Here is a 19,699-nt window from a genome sequence, read left to right on the forward strand (position 1 = left end):
TCTGCAAAAGCAGTCAGTGCTCTTAACCACTGAACCATCTCTCCAGCCCCGAGGGATTACTTTTTAATATTTTATGTATTTATTTTCTTTTTATGCATATGAGTGTATTGTCTGCATGTATGTAAGTGCACCTGTATCATACAATACCTGTTGAGGTCAAAAGGGGGCATCAGATCCCCTGAAACTGGACTTATGGATGGTTGCTAATTGCCATGTGGATGCTGGGGATTGAACCCAGGTCCATTGCAAGAGCAGTCAGTGCTCTTAACTGCTGAGCCATCTCTCCTGCCCCCTGAGAGGGATTACTTTTACAAAATGAAACCCTCTGCCCAGAATCATCTCCCACAACCAGGACTTAGATTGAGTTTAAATGATGGTCAATGCTTGTTAACTGCATTTGTTGGCATCCAACTGGACCTGTTGGGCACTGTGGATATTGAAGGCACTCAAAGGTCCCCACACCAACCTATGAACACACGGCTCTGAGAAGGAACGTAATTCCAAACACCTCCAGCAAATGGTCACTGAGCTACTTTGCCATGCCAAGGACTGTTTTAGGTTTGCATGAAGCTTCAAGAGACAGGGACTCATCCTTCACCCACTGCAGCCTGTTCTCTAGATGTTGCTATGTCTACAGTCGTGAAAGGAAAGGTACAATGGTATGTACAGCACACGGGGAGACCGTAAAGAAGAGCCGAAACTCCCTGGGGACAGAATGCTAGAGCCCGCCGAACACTAGTGTTCGCCAAGGGATACTTTGTTGGATTTGCTACCAAATGAAAGCCTTGGTTGACTCAGAGGCTAGTAAGGACCACTGTTTTAAAGAGTCCTCCCCACTTTAAAGGCCTCCCTGTGGAAACTGAACTCCAAACTAGAACTTCTGAGCTGCCTGCTTATACTGTGAATTTTAATATTTTTTTAACCAATGTGACCAGTTGCAGTTACAATGAAATATTAGCTTGTCTTGTCCTTTTATACTTTATAAGCCCCATATTTGAGAACAAACAGAATAGGGTAGAATTAGGAAATTCCTCCCACTCTGTCTTTCTCATTCTAGGGGGAAAAAGAGGAAAATAAAAGTAAAAATGCATCAGCCGGGCATGGTGGTGCATGCCTTTAATCCCAGCATTCCAGAGGCAGAGAGAGGCAGAGCTCTGTGAGTTCAAGGCCAGCCTGATCTACATAGCTGGGGCTACAGGGAGACCCTGTCTCAAAAAGACCAAAAAAAAAAAAAAAAAAAGGATCTATACTTGTATTCACATATGATGTTAGGCCCCAAGAATAAATTCATGGACATGTGTGAATATGTATATACACATAGAAATATCAACAATACACATGAACATTCATGTATACATTAAAGTTATTGTTGTTTTATGAATGAAACAAATATAAAGAAAAAAGTCAGAAAATAAATGAGAATTTTTCAAACAATATTTAAAAAAGTTTTCTTGGACAAACTTTTTTGGACTTGAATTTCCAAGATACATCTTAAAGTAAGTTATTGCAATAGCCAAGATACAGAATAAACATACATACACACACACACACACGTTTATATACAATGGCGTATTAGTTAGCCATAAAGAAGAACAATCATGTTTTCTGGAGGAAAATGGATAGAACTAAAAGTCATCATGTACAGCAAAATAAGTCAGACAAGTGTCAAATGTTCCTTTTATACGTAGAAACTAAAACTAAAACAAAAAGAAGACACTCTTCTATAGTTGCAGACAGGGAAGTGAACCAGAGAGAACAGGAAGATGGGAGGGTGCAAAGGAAGTTATGAGACTTAGATACTAACAAGGTGCAATATATGCATCTATGTAAATATCACAATGAAGCTCATTACTATGTATAATTAATATGCATTGATGATGAAAAAGAAAAATGTAAGTCTAAAAAATATTTAATGCAAGGAAATGCTTAAAGTGAACCCTTTATACCTTATAGCAGGCAATTAGATGATCCGAAGTCAGAAAGGAGTACTCCAGAAGTCCATGTCTGAGCAATTAAGTGAGGATTTAGAAAATCATAAGCATTCCCTTGCTAGACGGGAGCCATATCTCTCCGATAAGAACTAACATTCAGATCCACAGCATCACATCCTAACTGAAAATCTTCATCAGAGAGAAAGACTTCATAAATATTTCTTTTCAAATAGCTTTCTACTTTGTCCTGAGTCCATTTCAAAATACCCTAAGATCCCCACAAAATTAATCACGAAACCTAAGAAATGAAGTTAGAGTTACAAAATTCTCCTTTACAGAAAAATAACTGAATTCCTGCTGCAGCGTATTTATGTCTGTGTTGTGCTTTTTTTTCCTTACAAATCTATAATAGCTTTCAGTATTTCTTATAGCCTCGCCCTGATAAACAATGATGGTTCGCACTACATTCTTTTGTGGGTCACCACAGAGTTCTAAATGAGTCTCCATAGAACAAGTTCCTCTCCAACCATTATCCTCTTTCTTCAACCTTTCCAAGCTACGCCCCAAGAGCTCTACCTGCCTAGTACTCACTTCGTCCCTCCTCTGTTGATTTGGGTGGGGTATAAAAGAAAACTTTCTTTTATAACAGAGACCAAAAATAAAAGATCATCAAAACAAATCAGGAATACGGATACGTATCATTTTTAAAAAGAAGATGAAATGAATTGAACAAAATAGGCAAGATTAAGAAGACTCCCAGAAAGTTCAGAGATGACTTGTAAGTAGAGAGAAGAAAGGAAAGCACTGTTATGCAGAAACAATTCAAGCACACAGGGCTGGAAGACACATCAGTGAAGCTACATGGCAGTGGACATGAACTCCCCACACTCTGAAGGGAAGAGGTTTCTCTCCAAGCAGTGGTCATGGGGAACACCACAGAAAGATCTTACCCTAAGAAGCAAGGTTCTGCAAAACACCACATACTTCAGATCAAGCCTTCTCCAATTTTATAGTCTTTTTTTTTTTAATGTGTATGCATGTATTGGCTGCATGTAGGTAAGTGCATCCCTGTCGTGCAATGCCCATGGAGGAAAGAAGATGCCGTCGGATCCCCTGGAACTGGATTTACAGACAGTTGTTAGTTGCCATGTGGGTCCAGGTCTTCTGCAAGAACAACCAGTGTTCTTAATCACTGAGCCATCTCTCTAGCCCCATATCAGAAGAGAGCCAGGGACAGTCATTTATAAATTATTTGTGGTTGTTTCTACACTAAAACAGCAGGATTCCATAGTTGTCACAGACTGAAAGTATTTATCATTTGGCCTATGACAAAACAAGTTTCTCAGGCCTTGCCCCAGACCTGTCCATATTCTTTCTTGGTTTCTATGAACTCAACAAAGGAAGACAATGGCTTTATGCTTCCAAAAAGGAGCTGTTGAACATAGTCATAGAAAGTCAGTGGACACTCACCAAACATGTGCTCTGTACCCCACAGTGTCTCATCTCCCAAGGAGTCTGCTTTTCCTTTCCTTTGTGAACACTCACCTATATCTCTTGTAGTCTTCCTCATCCTTGTCTGAGCTGACCAGCTCATTGGGACACGCTGCATTTCCCAGCAGGCTGAGGTACTCCAGAGCAGGTGTCACTTTTGCCAGGTGATCGAGCAGATACTCCAAATCAGTGATGTACCAAAGGTCAAGGATCTTAGTACAAGAAACAAAAGGCTTAGCAAGAAGTGAATGTCATAATTAACAGGCCAGGCTCTGCCAGTTAGTTTTCCACAACTATGACAAAATACCTGACAGAGCAACTTAAAAGAAGAAAGGATTTATTTTAGTTCACAGTGTCAGACGTTCTACCACCTCCCAGAAGCACCACCCTAGAAACCAAGTCTTCAATAAAGGACTTTATGAGACACCCATCTAAACCACAATGATCACAAAACATCCTTATTCTAAAGTACTAAAAATAAAAATCAATTTTCAGTCAATCATGCTAAAAGATGGAACTGTCATTCTATGCTTTCTGTAGAAAATATCACAAATGTTATTATCCAATGAGGCTGTGAGGATCTGAAGGAATAAAGGTTTGAAATAGGCATATCTAGTGGAAGACAGATACATCCTTTCTGGGGACTTTAACATTTATGATACTTGTTGACTTAGGTTTCTAAGTTTTGCTTTGGTATATTTTTTTATTCCAAATGAATATTCTTCTTCACGTTCCCATATTCACCCTCTTTTTTCTTATTGCTAGAGTTTGAGGGATACACCCAGGGCCTTGCCCATGTCCGCATGCTGCCACTGAGCCATACCCCTAGTTCACAAACACAGTCGTCACACTGGATTTTGTACCTCTGATTATGCAAACTTTGTCTTTAAAAGGATTCCTTCAAGTTATCTAAGCTTCATACTCTGTAAAACCTGGGCCTGCTCTTGACAGGAGGCCCAGGAGAAGGAGATCACTTAAATGTCCTAGTCATGGGAACTTAGGGTGAAGGGTCTATGGCCTCCAACAAGCCTGGGGGACTCCAAGTCATATCTAGGAGTCTGCTTCATGCAGAGTATTTTGTATAGTAGAAGTTCTATTGTTCTGAGCCCGTCCTACAACCTACTAAAGAACAAATCAGACTGAGCCAAGCAGCCTCCCCCAAATCCACACTGAACAGGAAGGCCCAGCATGTCCTACGGCAGGCTCTGGATCAGTCCTTCATCTCTGTGGATTCCACCACCAGAGCATGAAACAGGAGAAGGAGTTTTAATTGGCTGCTCATCTCCAGAGGTCAGCAGAAACAACCACAGCCCTGTCCTGCTTGATTGTGAGCAGAGATGGAACTTATCACACTCCTTTTTGTCAAGTCGTATGGAAAAAATTAAGCCAAGACAATCATTTTGGAAGAAACTCAGTATCTCTGACTAATCAAGACCATGGCAGTGGAGAAGCACGAGGGATGCTCTGAAAGGCCCCTCTGCTTCCTTTAGTACAATCTCACACTACCTGGCATGGCTTCAACTCTCCCCAGCTTGACTCTTGGTACACACCTGGTTTCTCTCATCAAGTCTTCTCCAGAGGAGTTGGCATTCAGATTTTTTTTTCAGGGTCATCTATAGAAAATTTCCATTGTGGAGGCCAGCTGTTATGGCTAGCTTGCCAAGGGTGGTTCTGTGTGGAGAGTCCAAGATCAAAGGAGTGGCTTGCCTTGCAAGTTTAGAGCAGAAGAAAGAGGAGGAGCCTCCTCATGTGCATGGTCCACAGAACACAGCCAGAGTGATTTCCCAGGGGAATGGAGCCATGTCCTTACCTTTGGGCTCATCTACCAGTCAAAGGGCATTTTTTTATAGCCACTGAGGAAATTTGACCAGGGTTAATCCTAATACCAGACTTCTGGATATTAAGATACACTATGAAGATATAGGAGCACACTTGGATGTTTAGACATACCAGAAATATTATCACATTCAAGTAACAATTAAGAAAACTTTGTTTAAAAATCACACCGCCAGTAAATGGCAGAGACTATGTTCAAATCTAGATCATAATGCAATTGCATTTCTAGGGGAAAAAAGGATTCGATTTCCTAACACAAAAAGTGAAATTAAAACACTGAAAAATGAGGAGTTTAATATGTTTTAGAGGAACAACATACATTATCATCCAGCTGTGCTATCTACTTCAGACCATTTCAGTTTAGGCTTATGCTTTCAAAGTGTTGAGGTTTAACCTAAATGTACTAAGATGTTTTAGTGAAATGTACCAGGAAGTTACAAAAGTCTGGGTATTAACAGGGTGCTTTCCCCTATATTACCCTACTAACGTTTCTCAACAATATTCTGAAGTCTGTATTATATTACCAATTTCATAAAGGAGCCAATGACCCTAAAAAGAACAGATGCTTATGCAATATGACAATAAATTATTGTTAAAACTGAGGTCCAGGGCTTAAGTTTCTCAGACCCTGACACAGACCTGCCCATATTCTTTCTTGCTGTTAAAGAACAATCTAAAGATGCCACTTAAGTTAAGACTGTGCACTGCTCTTGCAAAAGTTCCAAGTTCAGTTCCCAGCATCTATCAGGCAGCTCTCCATTGCCTGTAGATTTGATGCCCTTTTCCTGGCTTTGGTGAGCACATACACTCACATGTACATACCCACACACATATATACATGTTCATATGAACTTTTTAATGTGAGTTCCAGCTTTATTAATGCAGCAGTCTCCTGGATATAGCTCAGCTGTGTAACATGTAACACTATTCTTTCTTCCTGTTGGCACTACTATTCAAACTCACCATCTCTTTCATACATATGCTGATACAGCGAGGCAGAAGATAAAGTATTATCTCAAATAAAGTTAGTTTAGCCCCAAAAGGGAAGGTGAGAGAGGATCATTTAATTGTGTCAAGGTTAAGCATCTACTCTCCTCCAAATTTTTCAGTTTGTCCCCTACTTGGGGTTGAGTATCAAGACACCATGTGACTGAGACCATTGAGAAAGGTCTCAACAGCACAGGTAGAAGAGCCAGGGAGAATGTGTGCATGCTCAGTGGATGAGAATATTGGAGCGTGCAGGTACAGTGGTTCAAGTAGACGGCCTGTGATGACTTAGGCCAATCTAAATGAATCAAAGGGAAAAGGGAGACAGAGCTACACATAAAGAGATGAGGAGGAGAGGAAGAGGTGACCGGAGAAACCAGGCTCCCAGACGTTCCAGGGCAGGTCTCCAGAGCTTGGGGCTGAACCCCAGGGGAACAAAGGTAGGAGGCCAAGGCAGAAGTACACATATATGCGTGGAGGCATTAACTGCTGAACTGAGAAGAAAGTTGCCTGATGCTAGTGAGCGTAGACTCTGGAATCTCTTCAGTGAATGGAACTCCTGCAGCCCCCAGCTGGGAAGAGGGCCTTGTTGTTGCCAGCACAGGCACCCGACGCCACCCTTATCAAAGAAGTCCTTTTTCTTACAGGGTGGTTGTTTGTCTTTTGAGTTTCAGAGACTGGGGCTGGGAATCAACCTTCCTGGGTTCTAGGTAAAGTCCTACCACTGGCAAACTATGTGGCTTCTAAAAGCTTGCAGTCTCCAGATTTTCCAGAAAAAGGAGAATTATTCCCCTATGGTTCTTCATGGAATTAAATTAGAGTAGTATTAAACTATAAAAGTGCATAAACTCTGAAAGAAATTTATTCTGCCCTAGGTTATAATGGCCTTACTCGACAAGAATGGGTCTCATTTTCTGTAGACTGACAATAACAAACATTAATCCTTGCATAGCACTGCTACTGGGCCATCATACTGGCAAGATGCTTAGAATGTCCCTCAGAAATCATCTATGAGGTAGGTACAACATTGCCCCCATTTTTCTAAGGAAGCTAAGCCATACTAGCGTGTTCAAGGTCATGCAGTAAGTATTGCTTGGGTTATAAGCCCAGGAAGTCTGGTCTCGGAGCCCGTTATTCTTGACCATTATGTCATAGCTCTTCCTGCGAAAGGACAAAAGAAATCAAACAATACAAGTTCCCAGAGTCTGGGAACATAGAACCTTGCTGTAAACATGTTTAAGTATGAGTAAAACCAAAATGGAAGAATCTAGACTTGTGTGGCAGATGAATGAAGAAAAGTAAATGACCATCAACGGGATACCAAAAGAAAAACATTCCAGGTAAAAATAAGCTTCACAAAAGAATTTGATTAAAAACAAAAAATTCATCTTGGGGATAGCAAATATGGTAATACCTTCCTCACCGCCAATCCAGGGAGGAATGATTGATTTGGGCTCACGGGCTTAGCCGATCAGGATGGAAATGGCACAGCACTGGCTCATGGCCATGGGCAAGGTGGGGTTGCTGTGGTTTGTTTACCTCCCGGTGGCAAATGGGAAGCAGAGATAGGATCAGGAGGAGGACTTGGCAGCAACCTTCAAGACCCACTCCTAACGGCTTACAACTACCAGCTAGTTTCCATCTCCCCAAAGTATAACAACCTCCCAAAACAGAGCCTTGAGATGGGGCCTCTGCTTAAACACATGAGCCTGTAGGATATGGTCCAGATTTAAATAATAAAAGCATGCTTCCTAAGATGCTAAAATACTCAATTTATGTAAAAGACCTAGGGTCTACCCTTTTAGGAGGTCAACATTTAACTCTAGGGCTCCGTTTACTAGGAAAGTGAAATAAAATCTCAAATAGACAAAATGTCAAGGCCTATGTGATAGCTAGCTACATCTGTGCTGTCCCTGCACACATTTGTACTACATTTGGTAAGCGACTTGCTTTCATTATACAAGTAAGATGTAAAAAGTACTTGTATACCAGGACTTGTGCACCTAGAATAATCCTTCCATGGGATATGACTTATATAGCCCATTAGAGGCATGCAGTTCAGTCAACAACCAGCACTAACCTCCACATGTAAGACTGAGATTGTTTTAGACCATGTAGCACTAGTCAAGAAAAATGGCTGCTTGAATGACATAAAGTTAGGACCAGCAGAAGAACCATCCAGTGGAGCCCTAGCCAAAATTAATTGATTCACAGAACTAAAGTTATACAAGATAACTGACAGAGCCTGTGTCTGGGGCGTTTCATGGGATGGCATCAGTAATGCCTATCGTACTAACTGTGCAAGATCCTGGGGCATCTTCACAAGTAGAGAGTCTATAGCCTACAGAGGCAGCATCAAGTATGTTAGGCAGAGAGGATGACATGCAATGCTGTCTGCTTTTACTCAACTTTTAGACCGTGGATGGGAAGCTGATACTCATGGTGATACCAGGGAAGAAAAGAGGAAAGACATCCCCTGGCAACCTGAGTGGGTCTATGTCTGTGATAATAAAATGCACTGTAACAGCATAGTGATATTCTCGGGTTTTCAGCAACATAACACCTTTCCAGGCTAGTCTCCTTTCTTGCTCAGCATTACCACTACAGCCCAAGGAATAGAATAGAATAGAATAGAAGGAATAGAACAGCAAAAGAACTCAACTGAAGACAAAGATATTCTCTCAATATCCTGGGTCCCAGAGGCCTACCAATCTCTACTATAGCAGTACTGAGACTAAAGCTACCACTTGACCCAACTTATTTCTTTTTTTTATATTTAATTCATTATTTTTATTTTATGCATATGCATATATTACCTATATGTGTGCAAGTACACCCGTGTTGTGCAATGTCTGCAGAGGTCAGAAGAGGGTTGAATTTCCCTTGAACTGGAGTTACAGATAGATATTAGCTGGCATGTGGGTGCTAGGAATGGAACACAGGTCCTCTGCAAGAGCAGCCAGTGCTCTTAACCACTGAGCCATCTCCCAGACCCCCAACTTATTTCTTTAAAAATGAGGAACAGGCTTCCAGAAGATGACCTGTACATGCACACAGAACTACATATGACTAAGCTGAGCCATGAACCTATGCCCATGAATTGCAGTATGCTGTGGAGACACAGGACATGAGACATGAGCACAGAGGCCCAAAGGAGGAACTGTATCATCTAACCTTGAGTCTAAGAATCCTTCTGTTTTTGATTCGAGAACATTGTCCACCTGAGCACCAAAGACAGCAGAAGACATAGTACAAACAGGGTACAGCACACTTTCCGACAATGACTAGGATGCTCAGATGACCAAAGGATACAAGAAGGAAAACTACCCAGCTTCATTAGAAAATCAGAGAGAATCAGACTGTGAATTTCCTTACAGGCCTTCTTCCTCTACTTCTATTAAACTATCCACTAACAATAGCTGCAAGGAACAGGTTTGCTAAGAACTAAATGTTTATACCCCTCTCTCAAAATTCAGGTGTTTAAGCTCTAATTCTTTGGTAAGTCATTAAGTCCTAAAGAGAGAGTCCACACAATGGGATGGATTACCGTACTGATAAGACACAAGAGAGCTGTATCTCCTCCACCTCACCACTCCTTCTCCATGCCCCATGCAAGTTCACCAAAAGGAGTCATCACCAAAAACCCTCACTGGACCCTGCTGTCAGACCTCCATCTTCCAGACTATAAGTGACAAATATCTGTTTGTGGTTTCCAAGTCTACAGTATTCTGTCAAAGCAGCAAGAGGTGACTGAGGTAATATGCTACAGGATAAAGACAAAATTAGCCAATGGCTTGAAACCTAAGTAGGGGCTAACAAGTATTTTTGCTTATCATCTTAAATGCTGACATAAGCACATATTTTAAACTTAACCTGGGTATCTGATTTTTACTTTATAACCAGCAAGGGTGATCATGGTCCTGTTTTTATTTCTAACTTACTGCACGAGTGTGAACAAGTAATTTAACTCCTTCAGGTCTCAAACATTCCATCAATAAAACAAGGCAATCGTGCTTCATAGGTCAAAGCTATGTGGCAGAATGGAAGGAACTTTGGATACAGTCACAACTGAGATCGAATCTTAGAGCTTCATCTTCATGTTTGTCTGGGCTGGGGTTTATACCTCACCTCTTCTTTCAAAGTCCCGATAAATAGAAAAACTACACACATGTCTCTGGACTTGGTAAGAACAAACAGTCCCGTGCTTAAAGGACCCAGCACAGTGCCTGATGCCCAGGAGCATCCAATGATGACAAGTTATTGAGAATGAAAACTTGTTCATCCCCTAAATATGTGTGGAACATGAACTCTGCCAGGCAGTATGGGACAGAGTACGCCCTGCCTGGTGGAGCTGATGCCCTAGCACCTGGTACCCTGCAGCCCTATCAGTGGTGGCTATATGAGAAGTCCTGACTTCGTCTCACAATAGAATCCAGAGCAGTTAGTCCTTTAAACTCATCCCATGTTGAGCTGACACACACCTACTCAAACGAGGTGGAAATGTACTCCTAGACTACTCCTGCTCACACAGCAGTATCCACATGGAAGGCAGAGCCAGGCCTGGCCTTTTCACCCCTCTCTCTGCACCAAAGCCTTCCAGAAACATCCGTTTCCCTAGCTTGCACCAGAGCCTTCCAAGGAACCTGAGACTTGTGTGCTTAGCAGCACTGCCCAGGACTTGCCACCAGAGGTCGCCCTCCCACAGAAGCCCAGGCATAGGGAATCAGCTTTGCCTCCCCGACACCACCCCCCCAACCCGTGACATTATTTTCTTTCTCTATTTTTATCTATTAAAAAGATTTCTTCGCAGCCATAACTTAGATCTCTACACTAAAATGGAGCAACAGGAAGATATAATGGTGCATTTCATTTATGAATGACCTATAATAAATTACTCTGAAGTGTCCCGAGTGCCAGAAGACAGAACGCTTTGTCTGCCCACGGACTGTATTTCACGTACTTTAATTTAGCTGACACATAAAACTCATTTGACATTTTGCAGGTATTTTTGTGGGGAGGGGACGGGGGTGGCAGGAGGGGGACCACTGTGGGGCTGGGCTGCGAGTGGGGGGCTGGGGGCAGGGCCGGCAGGGTGGGTGTGCAAGAAAGGATATTCGGTTCTTGTTGAGGGTTAAGGTGTGCAGCTGGGGTAACCCTGGCAACACGAGGTCGTCGCCCAGTAGATTGTTGTCCAGGATGAGTTCCTCCAGGCTCCTGAATGCGCTCAGTCCTTCCAGTGACCTGAAGTGACAAAGGCAAAGGGAAAAATGATCCGCAGTAAATCAGGGAGGCCATTATGAGCCGAAATAAATATTTTAACCTTCCCTTTCATGACTGGGAATAGTTTGGGCTTGGTGCCTGTCAGCAGAGTGAATGACAAGAATTAGTAGCGGGGAGCCGGGGTGGGGGCCGAGGGGGAGAAGGGGGCCCCCGCTGGCACTCACCGCATCCTTCACGCATTGCCAACATGAAGAATGAGGGTCACTTACTGAGTAGCCAGGATCCAAAACAAAGGGCTTCAGATACGGCCTGCAGGATAAATTTGTCAATGTCTTGTGCCTTCAGGCACCCAGCCTGGGCTGACCCTAACCTCCATTCCCAAGATAAATAACTCTGTCACAGTTCACCTTCATTCCCTGGACACAAATTTAAGCTGTCATCCATCATTCCTGCCTAGAAATCTCATACCCCTCTCACAATAATAAATATAACTTCAAGTATCATTTCTTAGTCCTGTGCTCTGTACAGTCATGGGGGAAACAGCCAGGAAGGCTTTGGAAGGCTTTCTCTCTCCTCACATCTTTGGACGATTTTTTTAACCCTCTCTCTATTTTTTTTTCTTTTTTTTTTTTTTTTTTTACTAATCACTTCATTTGCTCCTGCCCAGCGTCCCTGTGGCCAACCGACAGGGCATCTGCACAATTACATAATCACTCCAGACTGAGAGAGATCTTTTTTCTTCTTCTTTCATTTTGGTTTTGGGTTTTGTGTGGTTAGGAGAATGTCTGTTTCAAAGCTTCTTGCCTGAAGTTAACTGTTTTAATTTATGGGATGTGGAATTTTTTTTTTTAAGCATGGAGTATAGCAATGTAGATGTTGAAGCAGTAAATTTAAAAAATCATTAAGCATTAGGTATCAGGTTCAAGGGAAAAAATACTGTAACAGAAACGAAAAGTTGCCTTGTCTCCTCCCCATGTGGCCAGAAATGGACTGTCCGTTCAAAGGACTCTTCTGAGTGTTTGGGATCCAGGGGACAGGAGACAGTTGTGTCCAAGCGCTTGCCTTGGCACACACAGATGTTAATTAAATCAAGCTGCAGGTCCCAGGGACTGTGGACATACACTCCCAGCTTGTTCACCTGCCTGGCCCAGGAGATGTGCTGAGCTTGCACAGGCTGACAGCTGAGCCACAACATCCACAGAGGGGAGGACTTGTGTGCCATCCCTAGCTACCCTACAAAGTGTGCCCAATCAGGAAGACGTTGGCCTGCTGATAGTACCTGGGTTACAGCTCTGAATGCTTGCATGTGTAATGTGTCTACACCCTGCACAGTGAACTTCAGCATCAGAGGTCTCCCAGGGTGCCCTCAGCTCCCTCCTAGTGGGCCTTCTGCCAGGGGCCCTCCAAAATGGAGGGTATATTATTAAAGCTGCAGGTTCCACTGTGCCCAGAGCTCACCCACCTACATGCCCTGTGTCTTTAATTGATCTCACCCTGGCTCCAACAGCCAGGACACCCAAGCCAGTGCTACCTGCTACCTGGACCAACATAGGAAAAGGAAACTGCACATATTTTTAGTTCAGTTCTGCTTCTGGGAGACAAAATACAACTTCTCCACATCTGGTGCTGGGGTACAGGGCTTTGCTTGATCCACTCCATTTCCTTATAGTGTGAACTAAGGCATACTGAGAAGCCATCTGAATTCCTGAACTTCTGATCCTCCTCCCTTTACCTCCCCAGGACTGGAATTGCAGGCATGTGCCATCACGCCTAGTTTTTTTATTTTTGTTTGTTTGTTTGTTTTTTATGGGGTCCCTGAATTCTAGCGGTTTTTTTCAGGGGTCCCTGAATTCTAGGTAAGCTCTCTCTCAACTCTAGAATCCCAGCCCCTGGAGTCCCTTTCACCACGGGGGTCAGTGAACCGAGCTCATTAACCACAAGTGCTTCAGGACCAGACCCTTGCTTGCCACAGGGGGAGGGGAGCCACCCCCTATCAAGAAGCCTTATGGATTGCTAATAAGTTCTTTGTGCACAACCATCAGCTGGGCGCTGGTCAAAGGCAGCATCCAGATACACATTGTTCCCTAGTTATGTTATGCAAATATTACACTTTTATCATGAGAATCAGCAAAGCGTTGGCAACTGGCAAGCAGAAGAAAGCTTCCTTCCCAGAGTGCTTCTGGGAAAGCATAAAACAAAATGACATAGCTTGGAGCAGGACAAAGCCAGTGCACTACAAGGGCACCTACCCCCCATCAAGGCCACTTCTCTCTCCCTGACAGGCTCTGGGGCAGAATTCCATGTGGGAATGAGACCTCAGAGGAGTCTCCTCAAATCCCTTGCCACTTGTCTGGTTTTGAGATTCTTTTAGGCCATGTAATGTTACTAGCACTCCGTAAAAGAGGGGGGCTGTGCTACAAGAAAGGCTGCTAATGAATACACCCCTGTTTCCATGTCCTTGGTGCATGTGAGGATTTGATCTACTAAGTTCAGAAATGAGGGACTGGAGACAGGAAGCAGACCAACACTGTGAAGGAGAAACACCGGGAAAGGGATTTGTGGAGTTCTGCTAGGACACTGGAAGCCAATAAACACATATCAAGAAGGTGGCTTTATATTTTAATTTTTTCCAAGTTATTGTTGTTGTTGTCGTTGTTCCAAGAACGAACAGGAAGAAGGAATTCTTTGCAACAATCTTTGAGTTCATTTCCATATGTACAAGATGCCTGCACGTAAACATTCACTGTTATATAAAATGATAATATCAAAATAGGGTATAAAGACCCAGGCAGGTCACTGCCAATTCCTGGGACAGCGATGGTAGCTTACAAGGATGAACACAATGTCATTGTGGTTTCTGTGTGCTAATTTATTGTGTAGACAGTATCCAGGTGGACCCCTCTAAGGCAGGTAGTTTGCCCTACCTACCTCATCAGCACCTCTGGAGTGCATTGCAGGCTGCCTGCCCCCTGCTGTATCGCTGGAACAGCGGCCCCAGTCTCACCCCTCAGCACCATCCAGGTCACCTTGTTTGCTGGGCTCTCTCAGGAGCTGGCAGCGGCCTCAGGAAGAGTCCAGGCGCCTTTTCCAAAGTCACATTAAAATGACAAAACATCACAAACGCATTCAGCTCCAGTGGATTCAAACAGAGAGAACTTTGAAGTTTCCACTGTAATTAACCCTATCCTCGTTAAGATAATTATGATCAAGCTTCCTGTCACAGTTAATATCCCAGCATCATCGCCCATGGCTCACACATTGCCCTCATTAGCTTATAAAAACAGTGGCGTTAAACAGGCGGCCATGCCCTGCCCACACAAAGCCAGGAGCTGGGAGCTATGGGCAGGGCAGCACCCCTGTTGCCCCTCCAGCTCCCTCCTGGGGGCAAACTCAGCCCCCTCCCCCTTTCCCTGCGAACTGGCCACTCATGAGAATAGCAAGGAGAAAGGACAGGAGCTGGAGAGCATGGGTAGGACGGGGCAGAGGGGCTCTGATCCGGGTCTGTGATACTTGTCCCGGCAACCCTGCTCTTTTGTGAGCACATAACTTGCGCTATAGAAGTTATCAGAAATCACTTCCATAAGCCTTGGTCACTCCTTAGTTTACAGGCCATGCCAAGAGTTAGATCTTGCTTCTTTCAGCTGCCACTCTAAACTGGCAGGGACACTTGTGCCTGGCATGGGGTGGGTGAGGACAACTTATACATATATATGAGAGAAGCAGCTCTTTCTTTGGAACCATGTTAGGCCTTAAGTCCAGGACCCTAAGCACAATATTCTCAAATCAAATAAGTAAACAATGCCTCCGCTGAGGCTAAGATCTTTACCTGCTTCCTCCACGATATTCACCTGAATATCCAAACCCACATTTATAGAGACAGAGTAGAGAGGCTGTGGATATTCCACGGGCGTACCCCACAAGTCTGAGGCCAGTCCCCCTGGCTAGTCCCCCTGACCTGAAAGGGCTAGCCCTTCTAGAAGTCAGTGCACCCAGTACCCAACCAGAAGGGGGTCTTTATGACCTTTACTCACCTGGAAAACTGCCAGCTTCATGGGGGACTCGGAGCCTCCTCCCTAGCTAACTAAGTTACTCAGTGAGCTGTGAGACAGCAGCCCAGAGAACTTCAAGGGTGGGGCATGGAGCTAGATCAGGGTGCTGGCAGTGGCCAGGGAGCAATCCCTGTGCAAGTCCCTGTCTTTAAATGTGGGGAGAGGTATCTGAGAACAGAAATAATGACAGAGCCTGAGCCGTATAGCAAGACTGTGACTGAAATATTTAAATATTTCCTTACCCATGTGGTAAATAACCTTGGCTCCGAGGCCATTACGAGACCCATCACTTCACTAACCTTCATAATTTTCATAATCCAGCAACCAGATCACTGACACCCACCAACCATAGCATGGGGCCAGTGTCTGCTCTGATCAATCAGTACAGTGGTTACAGAGTCTAAGTGTCACCTGTAGGCACAGAAACAGTAATATGGTCCTGTTTTATGTCCACCCTATTCCACACCTAGCATGCAGTGGGGCTTAGAGAAGTCTGAAAATTAACTTCCCACAGAAGCCAGGGCAAAAGCTACAAGGGCAGGGGAGATAGCACAAAGCTAATCAGTGGGGAGTGAGGGAAGAAAGAAGGGAATCACGGAGTGGTAACAGGACTGTTCATACTACAGTAAGTGGCCCAGTGCCACTTCAGGCATTTGACACACTCTGCTCACCTAGGCCTGTGACAGATGTTCTATCTGCCAAAAGGCTCTCATCATATCCTACTTAAATTGTAACATGGATGGATGGATAGATAAATAGTAGATCATTGATAGATGAGTGGTAGACAGATGATAGACTAATATATATAAATTATCATAGTGTCTTTAATTTTCTATATGTTTTTCTGCCATTTAGGTCACATAGCTCTGTGTGTGTGTCTCTGTGTATATAAAAATATAAGTCAAGTAGTCTATAGTGCATCATTTGGGAGTGAAATGTTTTTTTAAAAAAAATATTTTAGGGGGCTGAAGAGATGGCTCAATGGTTAAGAACACTGGTTGTTCTTGCAGAAGACCTGGGTTCAAATCCCAGAATCCACTTGGCAGCTAACAACTGTCCATAACTCCAGTTCCAGGGGATCCAACAGCCTCTTCTGTCCTTCGCGGGCATTGCACGACACGGGTGCACTTACCTAGATGCAGGCAATACACTTACTTATACACATAAAATAAAAATATTTTTAAAAATATGTTATTATTTTTATTTTATTGTATGAGTGTATTGCCTGCATGTAGGTAGGTACACCTGTGTCATGCACTGCCCATAGAGGTTAGAAGAGTGTGTCGGATCCCCTGGAACTAGAGTTCTAGATGGTTGTTAACTGCCATGTGGGTGCTAGGAATCAAACCCAGGTCCTCTGCAAGAGCAGCCAGTGCTCTTAACTGCTGAGCCATCTTCCAGCCCCAGGAGTGAAATGTCTTTTAAGAAATGAAAGAAGATGAAAGAAACTCTATGCTGCTTAATGCAGAGGGAGTATCAACAGCAAGTGGCAATATATGAGGTGGGTCGAAGTCAAGCCCAAAGTTCTATGGAGGCTCCAATCATGATGGATAATTCCTGAGATGTAGAAAATGAAATTCATTACTATATGAGGGACCTAAAGCCAAGATCAGTCAAGAAAAACCAATAAAGCTAACTAGATTTGAAAGCTTCATGCTCATATTGAAGAATACTAAGATATCTTTCAAACATGATACCTGAAAAATTATGGAGAAGGAGCAGGAGCTAGAAGTCCACTTTCTTTACTTGAACAGGGAAATAAGAAGGTTGATTCTCCAATCCTTGGATCCTTGGGCTCTATAAATGCACCTCTATGAGATTCTGGTCATCTCTCTCTGAAGATGTGACGTCTGCCTGCCTTAGAATATGAAGAACAAAGTCCCTGACCCTGTTAACCTCTTTACTTTTGCTACCTGGAAGCTCAGAGCTAAATTTTGACCCAGCTCTATAAAGCTAACAATTCAGGGCTGGAGAAATGGCTTAGCAGTTAAGAGCACTGGCTACTCTTGCAGAGGACTCGGGTTCTAGTCCCAGCACCCATAAGAAGGCTAGCAACCATCCCTATCTCCAGTTCCAGGGGATCTAATGCCCTCTTCTGATCTCCATGGGCATTGCATGACATAGGCACACCTACCTACATGCAGGCTATACATTCATACACATAAAAATAATTAAAATTTAGAAAAGGTAACAATTCATAATCTCTGAATCTGCTTTCTAACTTCATTTTTAAGGCTTATAATTTCTATAGCTTTGATATTGTATTTATATATATAGTACTATTAATTTTATTAATCTAATAAGATAGTCCAAATCCTTTGTGAATTCAGAAAACCTATACACACTATTTCATAGATTCTCAGTTACTATACATGAAGGGCAAGTTCTGAGAGAACAGTTGTTCAAGAGATAATTGGTAAGGACTGGAGATGCAATATACTATTACACAGAGTTAAATGACTTTGACTAGTGATATTCTTGTAACAGGAAGACAAAATGTAGGCTAGAAAATGACAACTTTGGGCAAAGTCATATGCAGTTCAAAAATGAGCTGGGCAAGGGGGCACACACCTACAATCCCAGCGCTCAGGAGGTAGAGACAGGAGGATCAGAAGTTCAAGGACTTCTCCCTTAATTACATCGTGAGTTTGAGTCCAGTCTGGGATACATGGGACCCTGCTTCAAAAACAAAACAAAACTGAGGCAAAGTACCCAAAGAATACCAATTATTAGCTCAGAGTGAAGTAGGGGAAAATTCTAGAGACTTTGGTCATGTTTTTACTTTCTCTGTGTGTGTGTGTGTGTGTGTGTGTGTGTGTGTGTGTGTGGTGCATTTTGATTTGTTTTGTTGTTGCCAATGAGTTGGTTAAGGACATGTTTATCCCAATTATGAATGTGAGGACCCTGGAGATGTTAAAAAAGATATATTAGGATGCAAGATAAGTGTTAGAATTAACCAGTTGTATCAACCCAAAAAAAGGTGAACTTTCAGTGTCAAATATAAGGATCCAGATAGAGATTTTAAACATTAACCATTCCAAAATATACACTTATAAAAATCAAAAAGCAAATGAAAATTGGAAAATATCTGTGGTCTCTCTAGCAAGGCATGGCTTAAGAGACCTAACATAGAAAGAGTTCTTTGAGTCACTAAGGAAAAGATAAATTCCTAGTAGAAAAAAAGTGACTAAAAATAAACTTGGACAAAAAACTGACATATAATGGAAATGAAAGAAAAAATGTTATCTTCATTACAAACCCACAGTGTTCAAATTAAACAATATATTAATGTTGTTTTCTTAAATTTTGGAGGGTCTTTTTGAAATGGGGTCTCCCTGTAGCCCCAGCTGGCCTGGAACTCACTACATAGACCAAGTTGGCCTCAAACTCACAGAGATCCACCTGCCTCTGCTTCCCAAGTGCCAGGATTAAAGGAGTGCACCATCATGCCCAGTCTTGATTTCTTAAATTTTAACGTGGTTTTGTGAAAAGTTCTAGTTAAGAGGGTGACAGAAGACTAAAGGAAGAAGGAACTGCTATAACTTCAGACAGTAATTTATATTAAATGTCTTAGAAATTATCATATTTTCACCCATGATTCTAACCAAAGAAGTGTGCGTGCTGTACATGGAAGGAAGTTCACTACATCTCCATCACTGTCCATCATCATCATCATCATCATTTTGCTTTTATGCATGTGTGTATGTGGGCTGTGTGTATACGCAGGCATGCAAGTTTGCATTCATGTTTGTGTGTGCAATGCATCTGTGTATAAGTGCATGTGGAGATCAGCGGTCAACCTTTGAGGTCATTCCACATTATTTTTTTGAGATGGGGCCCCTCTCAGAGAGATCTGAGGCTTGTGGACTGGGTTAAGCAGGCCGATTCTCTATTGATTCTCAGCACTGGGACTACAAGTGAATGCCACCCAGCCCCATGGGTGCTGAGGACTGAACTCAGGTCCCGATACTTGCATGGAGAACACTTTAAGTACTGAGCTATCTTCCTAACCCCTATTTTGGTTTTCCTTTTCTTTTTTATGTTTTCAATTTGTTTTTTTATAAGATATTGCTGTGTAACCCTGGCTAGCTTGGAGCTCAGGATCCTCCTGCCTCAGCTTGGGATTACAGGTGTATGCCACCATGCTTGGCTTCATAATCTTATTCATAATAGCACTGTAAACAA

The 19,699-nt window shown here is 42.8% G+C and overlaps 1 protein-coding gene across 4 annotated transcripts in view; it reads right to left on the minus strand.

Moving 5' to 3' along the window:
* The window catches only part of Lrmda (leucine rich melanocyte differentiation associated), a 1,173,619-nt gene that overhangs the window by 520,745 nt on the left and 633,175 nt on the right, over positions 1–19,699 (minus strand). For 3 of the 4 annotated variants that reach the window (XM_008849890.3, XM_029554463.1, XM_008849891.3), the window contains 2 exons: positions 11,360–11,486; positions 3,477–3,616 (listed from right to left, as the gene is read on the minus strand). In XM_008849890.3, coding sequence (XP_008848112.1) covers positions 3,477–3,616; positions 11,360–11,486 — 267 coding nt within the window. Of the gene's footprint in view, positions 1–3,476; positions 3,617–11,359; positions 11,487–11,689; positions 11,747–19,699 lie in introns of those variants that run through there. The other variant, XM_008849892.3, reaches the window with a different exon arrangement.

Source organism: Nannospalax galili, unplaced genomic scaffold, assembly GCF_000622305.1.
Source record: "Nannospalax galili isolate Female #2095 unplaced genomic scaffold, S.galili_v1.0 scaffold83, whole genome shotgun sequence".
In the NCBI taxonomy this organism is placed as follows: Eukaryota; Metazoa; Chordata; class Mammalia; order Rodentia; family Spalacidae; genus Nannospalax; species Nannospalax galili.